Source organism: Falco biarmicus, chromosome 2, assembly GCF_023638135.1.
Source record: "Falco biarmicus isolate bFalBia1 chromosome 2, bFalBia1.pri, whole genome shotgun sequence".
NCBI classification, from domain to species: Eukaryota; Metazoa; Chordata; class Aves; order Falconiformes; family Falconidae; genus Falco; species Falco biarmicus.
In genome coordinates, this window is record NC_079289.1 from 19,169,230 (window position 1) to 19,187,167 (window position 17,938).

At 39.9% G+C, this 17,938-nt stretch overlaps 1 protein-coding gene across 3 annotated transcripts in view; it reads left to right on the forward strand.

Moving 5' to 3' along the window:
- ZC3H12C (zinc finger CCCH-type containing 12C) overlaps positions 1 to 17,938 on the forward strand; it is a 46,805-nt gene that overhangs the window by 6,569 nt on the left and 22,298 nt on the right. For all 3 annotated transcript variants that reach the window (XM_056328574.1, XM_056328573.1, XM_056328572.1), the window contains exon 2: positions 15,204 to 15,970. In XM_056328574.1, coding sequence (XP_056184549.1) covers positions 15,276 to 15,970 — 695 coding nt within the window. In that variant the 5' untranslated portion in view covers positions 15,204 to 15,275. The remainder of the gene's footprint in view (positions 1 to 15,203; positions 15,971 to 17,938) is intronic.

Here is a 17,938-nt window from a genome sequence, read left to right on the forward strand (position 1 = left end):
TAAAGCTGATGTTTGAATCACAGAGTTATCTAATCTTTCTAGCATCAATGCATGGCCTCGTCCTTGATAAGAAGCACTTCTCTTATAAAAAGTTCCATCAACACTTTCATGGAGATCTCTACTTTATCGAAGTGGAGGGTCTGAGAGCCTCATAATTTGCAGCAACATCCCCTAAGGCCTTTCCACCTTAAAGCATTCAACTGATTTGAAAACCTTAGATGATTTCTCCTTCAGCAATAATTCCAATACGTACTATTTGTAATGCCAGATACACCTCTGGAAATGGTTTGTTCTGGCTTGGGAAGGACTATGATGTACAAGCGCCCAGGGCTGTGCACCTGGGTTCATGAGTCTCTGTAGCAGCTGCTTCTGGGGTTGCTGCTGCCATTCTTGCTGGGCTGCCAACTGGGCTTTTGCTGCTCTTGCCGAGCTGTGAGTTGGACTCATTAGTGTTTCTGGAACTGTCACTGTTGGGATTACAGTCTGGGTTTCTTGAAGTTGTTGCTGAGCTACAGCCCATGCTTACTGCTGAAAGATTGAAGTCAAGAGTTTTCTGCTTCAGCTGCCATTTCCCCAGCCGCTTGTTCACTTGCCTGTTAATAGCTTTTTTTATTGTAGTTGTTTGTGTGGAGGAAAATAACATCTGGTATCATGCATACATTGATGTGACTTTCATCTGGTTCCAGCAAAAGACTGCGTGGCCCATAAATGTGTTTAGGTGATGCCCACAAGGTCGAGTTTGACCTCATTACCAAGATTCATTCAGTCTTGCGACTTTCTTGTGAGCTCTCTTCTTCCTTCTCTGAATTGACCATCACTTGTTACAAGTGGAACTTGGTAAACCACACTTGCCTGATGAATTAGGAGAAATTAAACTACCAGTCTTCGCAGAGATTAAGCATGTCTTTGCATTGTGGAATTACACAACCAGTCTTGTTTTCAAGACTCAAAATAATTGCTCTTTGACTTTGATAAGTTTAACTATGTTGGTTCCATGCATGGTCTCTCCATAAGTTTTTGTTCAGTATTTGGTGATGGTCTTCTGTCTGATTTGTTTCATAAAACTGGCAGCTCCAGATTTTCTAAGGCAGTGTTAGCAGTCTTTAGTTTGCACAGGACACCTTATTAATTTCAGACATTAGTATGTTACAGATCAATTGCCTTTTAATGTATACAGCTGTCACAAGAGAGACCTCAGATAAGCAAGCTCATTAGTGTGAAAACAAGCATCACTCTCTTAAGGCTGATCTTTTCTTGCTGTGCTCTGCATATTTCTGTGAGCAAGAAGGACTGCAAGAAGGATGTTGAGGTGCTGTAGCGTGTCCCAAGAAAGGCAACGAAGCTGGTGATGGGTGTAGAAGACAAGTCTTATGAGAAGCAGTTGAGGAACCTGGGGTTGTTTAGCCTTGAAAAGGGAGGCTGAGGGGAGACATTACTGCTCTCTACAACTGCCTGAAAGGTGGTTGCAGCGAGGTGGGTGTCTGTCTTTTTTTCCCAGGTAACAAGTCATAGAATGAGATGAAATGGCCTGAAGTGTTGCACCAAGGGAGGTTTAGATTGGATATTAGGAAAAATGTCACCATGAAGATAAACACTGGAACAGGTGCCTGGACAGGTTGTAGAATCTCCAGCCTTGGAGATGCTCAGAAGTTGATTTGGGAAATGCACTGAACAACCTACTGTGGTTGACCCTGTGTTGAGTGTGAGTTTGTTGGACTAGCTGACCTCCAGAGATCCCTTCCAAACTCAATTATTTAATTATAAATGTTAAATAGTATCACCAGTTCTGAATTAAATCTTCATATTTGCATCTGTTGTTGTTAGATCTAACTCAATGATGTGGTAAGACTCTGAAAAGCAAAGTGTGAGCTCTGGAGGCCAAAAAGGGCTTGAAATACTAACTTTTAATGAAGGAATCTATGCAAGTTTCATAGGACTAAAATCTAGTTGCCTGTCTAACTTAAAAAAAAAAGAGGAGGGGGAAGCTTCATAAAGTGGAGACTAAACATAAGGAAGTTTGGTCTGCAATATTAATTTCTGCTTTAGAAGTTGAAATGTCTGAGCTCAGAATGGAAAGACTCTGAAACTCTGAAGACCCCCTAAAATTATGTGAAATCACTAGCAGATTGTCTCTTTTTGATATGTTAGTTTATTAAACAAAAGTGAGCAAGCTGTTTTATTAACGTATAAAATACTAGGATTTCAAGGCCTGGTGTACATAGTTCAGTATGGGGACTTCCTGGTGGTTTGCCCTGAATTCAGGGATACAATAAATCTGAAGAACAGCCATACCTAAATGACAGGTAGAGTTTATGTGTAGTTATTTTCTATTTATTTTTTAACTTGTCTTTGCAGCTACAGTAGCCCACTTTCTATAAGATCTGGCTATTGTTGCTACATGTCAGCTCTAGTAAAAGCTTCCCCACAAAGTAAGAAATAATTATATACTAAGTGTGTCTTGACAAACCACATGACCATCTCTGTCTTCCCTGATTTTTAACTTACTAAATCTGGACAAAAAAACTGGACCGTAAGATACTCTCTGGCTCTTTCATTCCAATAGAGAGTAAATAGCAAGGCCGAAAGTCTTGCAGAAAATCTGCTGCTGGCAGCTCTCTCACAGAAGGCTCCAGTCCAAAATGACAACTGCAGCCCTGTGGTACAGGCACAGGAATTGTCTCTCAAATAAGCATAACCCTGTGAAGCCATTTAGGGTGATGCAGAGTCCAACTAACACCTTGAACTTCATCCAGGAACCCTGGAGATTATGGAGCTCTGTTGCCAACAGCATGACCTGAAACACAACCTGGCCATGTCAGTAGACAGTTTGAGAGGCCTATTTTCCCCTGACGAGCCTTTCAAACTCTTAATAATAGTCTGTGGCACAGATAAAAGATGTTAGGTTGACTGGCTAAGTCTCTTAAATTTGTATTTAAATGAAGAGAATACTTTTTTATTTAACATAACCATGTTAGTTTTGTTAGAGGATTTTCTTCTGACAGAACAAATTTGAATAAAAGTACTTTGCTAAGCATGACGGCGTACACTTTGTACAGTTGTAGGCATTGTCTGGCTGCCCAATATTGTCACAGGGAAAGTTAATTAGTTCAAATTTTTATGCTCAGAAAGCATCCAGACAGTGTGACTCATTCTGGAAGTGGAAAGAGATCAAATCTAACATGTATTGCTGGAAACTTTTCCCTAAAGTCCTTTGTACCTCAGTGTCTCTGCTTCAATTCATAAGTAATAAAATTAAGAAAGAAATTAAGCAGAATGCCCTCCAGCAATAATCTTAAAATAAACACTGTTACCCCATTTGTTGCAGAAATCAGCAGCATGTTCCACACTGCCCTGGTGTTGATAGGAGTAGTTGCTCGACAGCCATCTTAGTGCATGGCAAGGGCTTTCAATGTTTTCTGGCTTGCAACCCCCTGAAATTTTTCCAGTAAAGCTGAAAGGCCCAGCATTGATGTAGCTGAACTGCAGGTTGGATTTTCTTGGGTTTCTTTGGCAAAGTGTGTAAAAATAGGATAGACCCTTCGGTGTCTGTAGATTGGAATCTGAAAACCAGTGGCAGGTGATTGATTTGGGGTTTTTTGCCTTTTCTGTTTAAGGATTTTTAATCTGGGTAATTTTCTTAAAAGCTTAAGTGTTTTATGCTCTTGCATCCCCAAAAAGGGCAGAAAGAAGTACAAGATGTTAAGTGCAGTTTTAAAGAAAACTAAAGACTTTTAGACTTATGTTTTGGTGCTAGTGGCAGATGTTGTGCTTTTCCCTTACATTTGCATTTTTAAATAAAAAGATTTTATTTTTTTTTCAGACAGGAAACGGTAACTGAGGCCTTGTCCTAAAGAAAGACTCACAGAATGGGGTGGTTCTTACACATGGCTATATCACAGCAGGGAGTAAAGGGATCTACCCTTATGAGCACAGTCATTGTTGCAAAATTGAACCTTAACTGGCCAAACTGTGGAAATGGTCACATTGCTTATGTGAAGAAAAACATTTCCCCTGCACATTTGGTGGAATGCTCTTGGGTGTCTGTTCCCCCAAAAACCCAAGAAATACTGCCCTTGGAAGCCAGGCTTCTGTGATCATGTTGTCTGTGTGCACACGCCCTTGTGCTGGTACGGTTAGTGACTCATCTTTTGTGCCAGGTTTTAACCACACTTGAGTTGGAGCTTCCACTTAAAGATGGGAAGAATCCTTGAGCCTGTGGTGTGTCCTTGTGGCAGAGAAAGCCAGCAGTGTCCTGGGCTGCATTATGTGGAGTTGTGCAGCATGTGAGGGGGGATCCTTCCCCTCTGCTCCGCACTGGTGAGGCACACCTGGAGTGTTGTGTCCAGTGCTGGGCTCTCCAGTACAAGAGAGACCTGGACATACTCGAGTGAGTCTAACAAAGGGCCACAAAGATGATTAAGGGAGCATCTCTCCTGTGAGGAAAGGCTGAGAGAGCTGGAACTGTTCAACCTGGAGAAGAGAAGGCTGAGGGGGATCTTACCAATGCGTATAAATAGCCAAAGGGAGGGTGCAATGAGGGCAGAGGCAGGCTCTTTTCAGTGGTGCCCAGGGACAGGGCAAGAGGCAGTGAGCACAGACAGAAACAGGAGAGGTTCCCTCTTCTCACCGGGAAATGTTTTGGGTTTTTTTACTGTGAGGGTGACTGAGCACTGGCACAGGTTGCCCGGGAGGTGGTGGAGTCTCTGTCTTTGGAGATACTTGGATGCTGTCTGGACAGGGTCATGAGCAACTAGCTGTAGGTGGCCCTGCTTGAGCAGGGAGGTTGGACCAGCTGACTTCCAGAGGTTTCTTCTAACCTCAGTGGTTCTGTGATACTATGGCAGGAGCATTGCTTAGGGATCCATGCCTGACTTCCAGAGGTTTCTTCTAACCTCAGTGGTTCTGTGATACTATGGCAGGAGCATTGCTTAGGGATCCATGCCTACAATGGATATCTGAAGTTACGGTGCTGAGGCAGCTGCTTTTTAATTATCCTCTTAGGTAAGCATAATCAAAACTATTCACTTTCAAAATCAAAGTCTTTGCTTCAGAGAATGTCTCATTTTAGGAGCAACTTCTCAGTGTGGTACTGATGGGTGATACCAGTGTTTCTGCTGTTGCAGAATGCAGCTTTATGCCTTCTGTGTGGCTTGCTGGTATGGCTCATGCCTGTTGGGCTCCTCATGTAGGCAGACTGTGCAGTTAGGTGCAGCTACAGGCAGGCATCTTGTCATCTCATGGTCACAGCCTTCGTCTACCCACAGACAAGGAAAGACTGGATCTGTTTATACCCAAGGTTAGCAAAAAAGTAATCACTACTTGTGGTAAAACTTGCCCTCTTCTCTTCGAAAGGTATTAGAGGATATCATGATAAATGTTGCAGTGGTTTGCTCAAGTCTTCCATGCAGTCAATACTGACAATCTACTGGGATTATACTAGAGCCTGTAGACCTCCTAACCTTCTTTTAAGACGCTGGAAAATGCATCTCTGCTTTTTTAAATTTTAAGGGTAAGTGCAGTCAAATGAGTCTTTTTTTCAAAGAGTGAAAGAACTCTGCTACTTTGTTTTAGTGCATTTGAAAGTGCATGTTTTTCTACAGAGAAATTATGTTGCATTTAAAAATAGTTGAGCCTTTTTAAATGTTATTTTTAAAGGCTAGTTATTCTCTAGCCAAAGCATTACTCATATTTATCAGTGTACCATTTGTGTTTTTCTGAATTCTAAGCACTTTTTACCGGTCATTTAATTCACTCTGTGTGACTGTAGAATGGTGGTCTTTGTTTTTATGACTGTGTGTAGATACAGTTTAGAGCACCACTTACTATTCCTCAAAACTAAATAGACTTTTTTTAAAGTGGTCTCCTTAAGATAGTTTGCATCTCTTAACATACTAACTGGAAAAGAAGAATTTCTGTTGTATTGCCACCTCATAATTTTAAAGATAAGCGTCTCCCTTGCAACTCCCAATTCCAACAGTAAACGTAGAATATTTTGCAATGGTACAGCAGTGAGTTTTGTCTGTAGCATAAACTTTCATTTCTAATTCATAAATATGTGGTTGATTTAACTTGTGTACTGTATTCTTACAAATGCATCATTTGTTACTGGAGGCTTAGCATAAAGGTCTACGATAAAAGATAATTAAATACTTTAATGGGACAAGTTGTCTTTCTAATTGCTGCAATAATACCACTTAAGTTACAGAATGACCATTTTGTATGCTTGCATAAAATAATATCTTGTTAAGTAGGGCTTTGTTTCCAATGTGTTTGAAACAACAGGAGTTGGCTGGAACTAGCAGCTTTTTATTTTAGGGTGGGTTCCCCCCCCCTCCCCCTTCCATAGAGTAGTGTTTCCCTAATATCTTCAGCCTACACTGTCTGAATTTCCCAGCTGCTCCAGCTCTCCCTCCTTTGGTCTTTCTGATCCTGCCATGTGTGCTTTTCATACCAAACTGGGCAGCAGGGGGGGGGCATGGGCGGGGGCATGGGGGGAAACACATTCTCCGTTCCCACCCCTTGCCCAGCTGAGAGATTCACCCTGGCTCCCGTCCCTCTGCAGTGCCCCGTCCCCTTGCTGTGTGCCATTTGGAAATCTTCTTCCACCATGGAGTCCCTGAGCCCATCATTTCCAGCCAGTTCAGGATTTTGTGCTGGCCTGCTGTTTAATGAAGTGGCATTAGGGACCCAGTGAGCCCTGCACACAATGTCCAGTCTCTAGGAGCCACAAAACTAGGTTTTCACAGCTTACTGATCTTGCAAGACCAGAAATTTGAAGCACTGCTAAGTTTGCTGTATTTTGGTGACTGGATTTAACTTACTGACATCTTGTCTTTTTAGATCTGTTAATAGGAGACTACTAAACTGGTCAGGTTATTGGATTTGGAAGGATGAGCATAAGTAGAGCTTGCTTTGCCCATTTATGCTGTGTACCTTCTAGTGATGCTGTTACAGCCTCTCACAGATGTGATGGGAGAGCCATAGTGTTTCTTGCTAAGGTTTCTTTGCTGAGCTCATCGTTCCCACAAGGAAGCCTCGTGTACTGGTTAAACCTTAATACAAATGCTTTTCTGTCATCGCAAGTGTGATTTAATAGGATGATCTGACACCTTTTAAACCATGGACAGCCCAACTTTTACAGAAGAACTGAGAAGATGTTTCCAGAACAGCTGGTTTCAGTAACTGACATGGTCCACAAGGTAGAATTAGAAAATGTCTTCTTAATTCATGCAACTACAGCTTTGCTAGAATATTTTCTGTACATTAAATAATATAACATAAGTCTTCAGATTGTATCTGTTCCAACTTTGGTCATAGTCAGCTGCAGCATGGCATTAGCATGAACATTAATCTGCAAGTAGACCTGGTTTCCTGAAGACATGCACTTGAAGTATGGAGAGTTGGTTTGGAGGTGTGGGGTATTATTACTGTTACTGTAGAAGGCATTGGGGTGGCAGGTATTTGCGAGTAAATTTCTTAAAGCCTTATTTTTAAGGCAGATCATACACTTGCCCTGGTTGTGCTTGTAGAGCCTGAAGTACGCCACTTCTGTGCTATGGAGTTCTCGATTTGTTACAGCTGTGCATAAAGTGTCATACATGTCCTTTGCAAAACAAGTGTTTCTGGTATTGCAAAAGAAGTGCCTGATATTCAACAACTGACTAGCCAAGTGATCCTGCTTGCATTTAACTGCAGTTTTTGGGCATAGGTGAGTTGGACTGGCTTCCTATTTTGCCTACAGAAGTTTTAATATGCTTAACATTATCCAATACCGGCAACTGAGGTACTCTAAATACCACAGCAGGGTCTGATTAGCTTTTTCAGATCACTGCTTTTATTCGCTGTTTGCAAAGAGGCTTAATCCAGTGCTGGAGATCAGGCGTCCCACTGTGCTCGTGGGTAGCTTTCTCTCACTCTTTGTGTTCACAGTGGCAGAAATTAGTGAGGAGTCTCCTCCTGCCTCTGACTTAAAAGCTCCGAAATAGTGGTGTTAGTAGTTGTTCTGAGGCATGTTTAATGGACAGTGCAGAGAGACTATAGCTGGGGTTTTTGGTTTGCAGCTTAATATCTGGATATATGATAAATGCATCAGTGTAATAACATTGTGATTTATTGTGAATAGACGGTATGTGATTTCGTTTTCTATCTTGAATCACTTTAATATCCACATAAAGCTTGGGAAATTACTCAAAACAGCTCTAACAAACCTATTCTAATTCTTTTCTTCTTTTAAATCACAGTAGGTGTTTCCCAGCAGATTGCCTGTCCTCTCAAAGCATAGGACAGCTGCCTCTGTAGTTCTCAGTATTGCTTTTAGTTATGTAATGATGCTGAAGTTCAGTAAATACTCTTTTCTAGTAGTCATTCAAATGAACACTTGCAAACGTAGAATCCCCTCCTCTGTGCTGGGCTGTCTTCACTGAAGTTGCCAGCAGTAGCAACTTCTTATTTGAAAGTCTACATTACTCCACCTTTTTTATCAAGCATCAAACCTTGCTGCTACTACTGCATCACTAAATGTATGTGTTACAGGGCTTGATGATATTGGAAGTGTTGGGCATGGAAGGGGAAGGGACGGGAGGGTGTGGACTACAGTTAATGTTTCCATGTGGCTTACTTCAATAAAAATATAAACAATAAAAAGCTGGCTATGGCCTAGCTCCTGACTTTTGTTCAAATATTTTGTTACTGCAAAGAGACAGGAAGATCTTGGCATCTAGAACAGATCTGTGAAATAAAAGGGAAAGAAGTTCTGTTGCAAACAAATATGAGTGACTCCAGAACAAAAGAGTGGTTGTTAGTTCCTTTCTATCAAGTGCCCTAATGTTTCAATGCCAGTGCTTAAAAATATCCATTATTCCACATATTAATATTACATGGGTTTAGTGTAATCAGTTTCACCTTCCATTCAAATTATCCACAAGTACACTGTTAGTGTTGTGTGTAAATGCAAGTTTATTACATTTATTGACTGATGTACAAAAGTGTCGGGAAATTCAGAAAGGGGTTTCTGAATACATTTCAGTGTTTAGCGTGGGCTCCTTTCATACCTTCTTGCACTTTATACCAATATGATTAATTTTGCTAACAAGAATAGGGGACTACAATAGCTACTGATAGATTTATTTCTCTTTAATATTTTTCCTCACAAAGAACTTTTTGTTTCCATAATAGAAGGGATTATATTCCTTAAGACTGATGTATTTTAATAGGAACTCACAACTTTTACTACTTAAAAATAATTCCTTTCTTTGTTTCATGAATTAGAAACAATGAGGAGAAGCTGAAGTCTGCCCAAGCCAGGTGTTTCTTGTTGGCAGCCTGCTCCCTAATGACTCTGGCTCTCATACAGCAGCTGCCTGCTAGTCTCTTTTGTATGGCCTATTGTTGCTGCACACCCCTCGTTAATACACATGCTGCCCGGGGCAGACCCTGAGAATGACATCAACTTGCTTATCTTAGAAACCTCCGAACCTGATGCAGGGTGGGGAGGTTGCCTTGCATCTGCCCGGCGTGCTAATTGTGAGCTCTACGGGTCGTGATTGGCTCTGCGGCCGCTCAGTAATAGGTTAAGCAAAGACATCGCGGGTCCATCTGTTCGTCCATTCATTGTTCTGCTTGCTTGCCTGAAGTCTGCAGCTGAAATCGTGTTAAGGAGTTGCTTCTGGAACAGCTACAAGAAACCAATGTCTGTGTGTTTTCCAGCTATCGTAAGTATATGGGCTTCTCTCTGCAGAAATGGGACATTTCACCTGTCTGGTGTTTCAGCATATCAGTTTGCGTTTGGACAGCATAGCTAGTGGGTGCATGTATCGGCTGAGATTTGCACGCTTTGGGTGTCTCTTGGAAAAAGCGGGAAAGAAAAACAGTTTGTCTGAAGACCAAGTATATTAAAGAGCAATGATCTCACCCAGTGCATTCTATTAAGGAACTTTCAAAAGCATCGGTAATGGTGTGTTTCCCAGAATTTGAAAATGGTAGGCAGTAGCCATCAACAGAACAAATTCTCCTCTAGCCCCCTGGGGGGGAGGTTTCAACTTTAAGTTATAGGTATTTACCCTTTTTTTTGCAAATAAGGGATTATTTACTTTAATTTGTGACTGGTAGAAAGAGCTTTTAAGAGAAAAAAAGAAACAAACACCTTTTTCTATTATACCATACAATGGGTGATATTTCCTGTGTTTGTGAAAATAGGAAGAGCTCCATTGTGGGCTATATGAAGATGCCGTAGCGCAAGATAGAGCATTCAGATGCTGTCAGATGGGGACATGTTCCAGTCAAAGGTTTTGTGCTTTGAAAGCTATTCATGAGTGTGTCAGATCTAGCCTGGCTATTTTTATAAACTTTCTAATCTGTTTTGTTTTATGTTTTGAGTTCGAATGTTAGGCTGAAGAACAAACACTGTGTACTCCATGAGCCTGTGTTCCAAGGATCCTGTAAAGAAAAAAAAAACCAAAACAAAGACCTTCATATATCAGTTGGGAGGGAAAGAGGGCATATAAAAGGGTTAAAAAGAGGTTTGCATTTCTACCACATGCTCTATTGTGTGAACATATGCATGAGTCTATTGAAAGTTTTCAGAAGATGGGCAGGCCACCAGTTGCTGGTCTCCTGCAGTTCCAGTAGACATCTGTTGCCCCAGAGCATTAACCAATCTGTTCAATGGGACATCCTTCCTTTGTTGGATAGAGTGATGCAGACAACAGCACTCACTGAAATACAATGGTAATTAAATACATAGAAACTACAGCAGTAGGTATTTATTACATATTCATTATTTTATTTGCATTGTTGCTGTATCTTTATCATTTGGATAATAGATCCGTTCATTTTTTTCTTTTCTGATCAGTTCTGCACTTCTGTTTGTGACAAGTAATGACAGTGTTTCAACAAACTGTGATTTCAATATTTTCCATTTTGTGTTTAGAAGACTTAAAAAAAGTCTGCCTGTGTGAAAACACGCAGCTATTTCACTGTAGAATGTCTCTTCAGAAACTTTTGACAGTCTTTTGAGAATACACCATTTCTGTTATACTGTGCCTACATGACACTATTTTACTCCTTGTTATTTTCCTCTGTGAATTAAATTTGCATTAATTGCTTTTCTTATGCTCAGTTGTAAGTGGAAAGTATTCTGGATACACATTGAAAGATTAGATGATCTACTTGCCCACATCCCTTTGAGAAATATTTCTGTTTTGTGTGAAGGTGAAATAATGGGCTGATTATTGTTAATGGTTAGTGGAAAACAGTGGTGACTTCTAAGAAATGGGAAAAGATTACACTTCTACAGTGTAGTAGCACAGTGCTCATCTATATTACATTTATACTTGATAAATGTCTTTGACTCAGTAGTACAGTATTTTAGGCCTTTAACAGTGAACATAGTGTGAGATACTGTAGCTTTAAACAGGCTGTAGTTTAAAACTCTACGGTGTAGTATGTCCAAATTGGGCGTTACCCATTTTAATAACCTTTTCATAAATACAAATTCAGTTACTCAGCTGCGGTGAGCGTAACCAAAAGCTGAATACTTTCTTGACAAGAATTTTTTGGCTGATTTTTTGTTTCGTTGGTTCTCAGTTGAGTCAGAATTCATAGCGGATATTTTTCTTAGCTATATTGCATTGTATCAGTAAGCATACTTTAAAACCGTATTGTGTAATGAGGGTTTGTTGTAAATAAAGAGTGCAAGGAGTTGTTCTTTGCTGATGTTACTCCTTGGATAAATGTGACCTTTTCAGGTTTTCATGAGCTTCACTGTCCTATATATAGGTACGCTAGTGTTTATTTGGAATACAAATTCATTCAAATAGGCTGACTGGCATGTTGCTCTTCACTGACCAAATCAAGATAAAATAATCAATTCAAGCAGCATTCAACAGTGACATCTGATTTTCATGGTTCTAATCAATGAATCTCATAAAGGACATCATGTTGGGAGCTCCAAAGTGTTGTGTTTCTGAGAGGTGCTGCTGACCACAAATACAGTGTACAAAGTTCACAGACATTGTAAAAATTTGTGTGAAAATGAATGCAGTTTGCATGCAGGGGTTAATGCCAAATGCCAGGAATAGTGTACTGCTTATGCAGGAAGCCAGAGAAATCTTTAGCTTTGGATTTACAGTGTAAACATAATTTAACTACCCTTTTAAAGTAAAAGTATGGTGACTGTATGTTATCTGGTGTAGATTTGAAAGCTGCTGCTCTTATTACTCTAATCTTTAAATAGTTTCTGACAAACTAGACTAGAGTTCTATGCAAAAAAAACCCAATTACATATTGGAGCAAGATGGAGATTGGCAGGAGACTTAAAGCAGATAGATGCGAGGCTGATTATGTATACATTCCCAAGAACAGACAAAGCTCAGTTTATGGTCATTTTTCATATGCAGTTGATGTGCAGATCGTCTGAAGTATGTCTCATGTAATACCCGATCTTCAGACACGTTCATATGCTGCTGACTTCTTTGAATCCCACTGGAGGGTGTTACGATTGCAGCTGCTGTAAAGCACTTAAACTTCAAGGAAGAAGTGATTGGAGAATGACTTAAGTATTATTTTAACTAATATTACCAAAAAAAAATAATCCTCTTTCTGATCTAGGCATGCACTTCAAGCTTTGTTTATGCCACGTTGTTAATATGCAATCTCCTCTTCCCCCCTCCCAGAAAAAAACCTCCCTCTGCTTTTAGTTCAATACTAAAATGACATTTCACAGTACACGGATTTAGGCAGTGACCCATTATCTCCCTGTATGCTGTGGTGGCAGTACATGAGCCAGCTCAACTTTTCAGTCCAGCTTAAAAGTGTTGCCCATTAACTAGACTTCCTCGAGTCAGAGCAGATTGTGGGCTTGGTGGAACAATGATGTCGGGGCTTCCAGATCGGTTTGGCAGCTGCATTGTTCTCCAAGGGGAAACCAGACGCACTTCAGTCCCACTCTCTTTCATGGGCTTTTGTTCATACCAAATTATTCTTTGGCTGTGCTAGTATTCATGATGGTATGTTAAAGGAGCGCATCCTAGCAACTACAGGCTGGTTGCTAAGCAGCCTCACTTCCAATAGGGGTTTCTTGTTTGAGGGTGGGTGTGGTGGTGGGGTTTTTGTTGGTTTGGGGTTTTTTTTGTTGGTTTTTTGTCTTTTTTGTTTTTTGGTGTCAGTTCTGTGAAGGCCACAGTGTTTGTTTTTTTTTTATCCTTGTGATTTGTTGCTAGCACTGCGCTATCAAGTGCATTACCTTAGTAAATAAATCACAGTGTGAAAAGGTTCATTTCCTAAATTCTCGTTGTGTTTCATCTGTGGCGTTGCTTGAAAACCTAAAGCTTTTGAGTTGAGAGAGTAATATTCATTGATACGCTGCCTGAGAATTACAGCCCTACTGCCTTGTAACAAGATCAGATCTAAATAAAACTCTGTAGAGTATTTTCTTTCCTGTCAGTCTTGCCTGGATTAAGGTGTTGGACATGAAAATGCTGATGATAGATTTATTTATTTGAACTAGAAATGCGTAGGTAAAGCAAGTTTTTGTGCCCCGTAACCAAAAAGCTCCACAGCAGTGGTGATGTCTTGCCTCTCAGTGCCTACAGAGTCTGCTTTTACTGAACCACGGATTGGATTTTTTTGCTTGATTCTCTCTAATCTTAAGACTGGATGAATTTTTCTTGTGTGCACTCTCAGATCTTTATCCCAAGAAGAGGAAAGTATACCGTATTCTAAAAACACTGAGTTGTTCTTAAATCTAAAAACACTGGGTCGTTCTTAAATGCTAACCTGTAAGGGGACGGGAGAGTTAATGTATTTGCTGACAACGATTTTGGCTGCTCATGAGATAGAGCTGTAATTTGTGCTAGTATAGATCAAGAGATTGTTTGATGTAATGTTTTTTTTCTCAGTGTATCCTCCCTGATGAGATTTGTGTCTGTAATGTATCTGTCAAGTTCAAGTGAAGTCCTTTGCCTCTGTATCTGGCTTTTATGTTCTGCCTTGCAAGATGGAAGTGTGAAAGAACTCTTTGTTTCATAGTCTTCCCTTAATGTAAATTCTTCTTTTTCATGGTAACCTTGAGTACAATTGGTCCATATGGTCCATTTTTATCTATGAGAAATAATTTATCTTTTACTTTATTGAAGCAGTTAGCAAAGATTCCTGTTTAAAAGAATAAAATAAGTGAAGGAGGTAGCAATCTTGCCTTTAAATGTAGATTGTGGAAGTAATCCTGGTGTTGAAATGGGTAGTTAAGTTCTAAGTACTGTTATGCAAAATTTGTCCAGAAAAACCTATGTGGCAACTGTATGAAGTCCAGAAAACAGCAGCATTTCTTCTTCTGTTCTTCCTATGTTGCTTCTATCTATATATAGCTTTGATTCAGGAAAAGGTTTGCGTTAGTCCAAGGGTTGAAATCAGCTTTTAATTTTATTGCCTCGTTGGCTTGATGAATGGTCTGTTGCAATCAGTGCAAAGACGTCCATTGGCTTTATTGGCTGTGAGATCAATCCGTGTCTCTAAATGCTGTGTGTGTTAGTAATGCAGCACTCTGTTGAGAGCAATTAGTCTTTCTTGACTTAACTATCACTGTAAAAGGGAATTCAGAAATAGTTTGAGTGTATTCAGTTGAACTGATGGTGTGTCTTAGGGCCAATAAGTTTTTACTGAATCATGTTTTCTGTTACTAATTCATTTTGTGTTATGATGTCTTATATTTGCATAATAAGCCAGATAATCTAGTATTATGCTAATTTCTTTCTATTCAACGGAGAGTTTAAAGTATTTAGTTTAAAAAGCTTTCCTAGCACTTGTATTTTATACCTGTTTTGGGTTGGTTGTTTTTTTTTATTGTCACAATACTGTCTTAAGCTAGAAGAAATATCTCTATTCCTTTAAATATTGACAGCTGTCTCTGCATTACAGTAGGTATACTTGCAGTGTGGTTTCTACTCTTTCATAAACCCGTTTTTAGAAATTCTTAAGTAAAAGCATTTTATACACTCCAAAAAGAGATGATCAGTGGTTTATCTGCTTAGTTATGGGTGTTCCTTAGGAAAAGTTTTGCCCAAAAAAGTTTTCAGTGTTTAAAAAAAAACCCAACAAAAAAGTCCTTTTTCTCTCCGGGGGGAGAATAAATGCAGTTCTGAGGAAGCAGCAAGAAAATAGAAAACAAATAATATGTATAACCAGTTGCAACATTTTTGTTCTTTCTTTAGGAATACGGAACACTTTATATTCAAGAATACAAGAAAAACAACAAAGTGGAGTCAAGTACATGCAGCAGCTTCATGGGCTTGAAGGATCATCTGGGGCATGACTTAGGCCACCTTTATGTGGGGAGCACTGGCACACAAATAAATGCAATTGAACCTTGGTCAATGGCAGAGAAGCCAACGATGGATAAGGTTAATTCTAGGAAAGAAGATGTAGACAAAGAGGTATCTGAAGAGACTTCTGGAAGCTCTAGTTGTGACTCTGAAGAAAGCACAAATTCTGACAATGATTCAGAGAGACTGAATAATTCTGCATCAGAATCGCATTTACTGCCTAAGACTCACCGACAGCTGTGCCGGTCTCCTTGCTTAGAGCCTCACATACTAAAACGAAATGAAATCTTGCAAGACTTTAGGATAGAAGAGGCTCAGATAGTACCTAAGGAAGTAAAAAAGCCCCCTGATGTGGTGAAAGAATATCAAACCAAACTGGAGTTTGCACTTAAGTTGGGTTACTCTGAAGAGCAGGTTCAACTTGTACTAAATAAACTTGGTACTGATGCTTTAATAAATGATATTTTGGGAGAACTTGTCAAACTTGGGAATAAAACTGAGACTGATCAGACTGTAACTAATGCTAACACTAGTGTAATGCGTGAAGCGTCTTCCATAGAGTCTCAGAGGTCAGAATCTCCACTGCAGGAGGATGTGACGGAGGATGGTGACAACCTGAGGCCAATAGTTATTGATGGCAGCAATGTTGCAATGAGGTATGTGATCATGAAGCTTTTGCTTTTATGTTTAGGTGGAAACCAAAAGATTGTGTCCTGTTCAAGCACTGCTGTTTGGTATAATTGCTGAAGACTGTATGCTGGTTCCCTTGCAAGCATCTTCATCAACCACACAGTACGGCAATCTTTTAATCAGACTAGAGGTCTGTAAGAGTTCAGTGATTTGTACTCACTGTTAGAACAACTATAGGTTAATGTCAGTCTCCTCTTGTAGGCAGCTATCAAATCTCTTTCCCATTGCCGATCTAGTGTTTAATTCATTTTTGGTAGGCACCATTGCTATGGGTAATCGCTCTATCCAGTTAGATAGAGGATGTTAAAGCAAATGTAAGATTCTCCAGGGTTATGAAACAGCGATTTAGAATTAAGTGGTTTAAGGGATACTTTTTGGTAGGCTATTTTATAATAACTACTCTGTCTGTAAAATTGGTCTTGGTTATCAGATTTGGAGTTAGGTTTTATTGCCATCAGTTCCTGAGGTTACTGTGCTTTAGATTTTCACTTTAAATGCCCATAGATATACATTTACCTACAGCATTCACTCATCCTGACCCCAGTCATCTAGGTGCATAGCAAGAAACTTGTCTGTGGGGAGGTGAGGGGTTCACGCTTCATCAGTGATGAGAGAGAGAGAAGGAAATGGCAGGCACATGCTGAGAGATGGGGGGTTTGTGGCTCTGTAAATGATTAAGTGACAAATTGATTAGTAACTAATTGGGTAATTCATAAGGATTATCTGATTACTAGCACCATGGTTGAGAAGGTCAATTTTAGTTTTCTGACAGCTTGATGTGGTTTTCATTAGCTTAGTAATAAAAGTTCATGCAAGACATTTCTGGGCTAAAGGCCTAGGTTTTTTAGCTCCTAATCAAGTCAGTTACCTTTAAATGAGTCTCTTTAAAACTAATCTCAAATACAGCTCTTATTTACGCCAAAATGATAGGTTTTGTTTAAGTAAATGTGTTAGCTCATAAAGCAAGGATATTACTACTTTGTTAATGGGGTATTCCTGTGAGTTCCTTCTACCTGATGTGTCATTCCTAATCTTTTTGTTCAACTTGACCTGTAAAGGAAGTATGTCTATTTGAACAAACACTATTCTGGTACTCAAACAAGAAGCTATCCAGAGACTTCTAAAATGGGTTTGGATTGTATTTCACGTAAATCTGAAACAGTTGTGTAAGTGTTAGCTAGTTAGCACAGCTCAGACTTGGTGGGTGGACTTAGGTTCAACTTCTCCCACAAACTGCACTGAGCACATTCCAGAAGTAGCTCCAGATCAGTCACTTTTCCTTAATGTTTATTCAGCTATTAGCATAAATATTTAGGAGCTGCCTCCCTATGCTCAGTTTGCTTTCTTGACCACCTACAGAAAATGAGCCAAATGGGGAAGCATGCTACAGGGCCTTAGATTAAATCTATTAATATAACAGTCTTTCTGTACCCAAGAATCAGATTAACAGTTCTTCATGTGTTTTCTGCCAAATTTAATCACAGAATCATTCCGTTTGGAAGGGACCTCTGGAGATCTTCTAGTCCAATCCCCTGCACAGAGGAGTGTCAATTCAAGGCCATGTCAAGTTGGGTTTTGAATGTCTCCACGGATGGAGACCCGACATATTCTCTGGGCCAGTGTTTGAATGCCCTCACTGTAAGAAAGTTTTATTTTTTTTCTGTTTAGATGACATTTCTTATATTCCAGTTTGTGCCCATTGCATCTTGTCCTATCACTGGACACCAATGACAAGTCAGTTTCTGTCCTCTTTATTCCCTCACAATGGATATTTATACACATGAATAAGATCCCCCTGAACCTTCTCTTCTCCAGTCCCAGCTCTCTCGGCCCCACCTTGTGTGACAGGTGCTCCAGTCCCTTGATAATTTTGTTGTCCTTCAGTGGATTCTCTTCTGTATTGCCCATGCCTGTCTTACAGTGGGGAGCCTAGA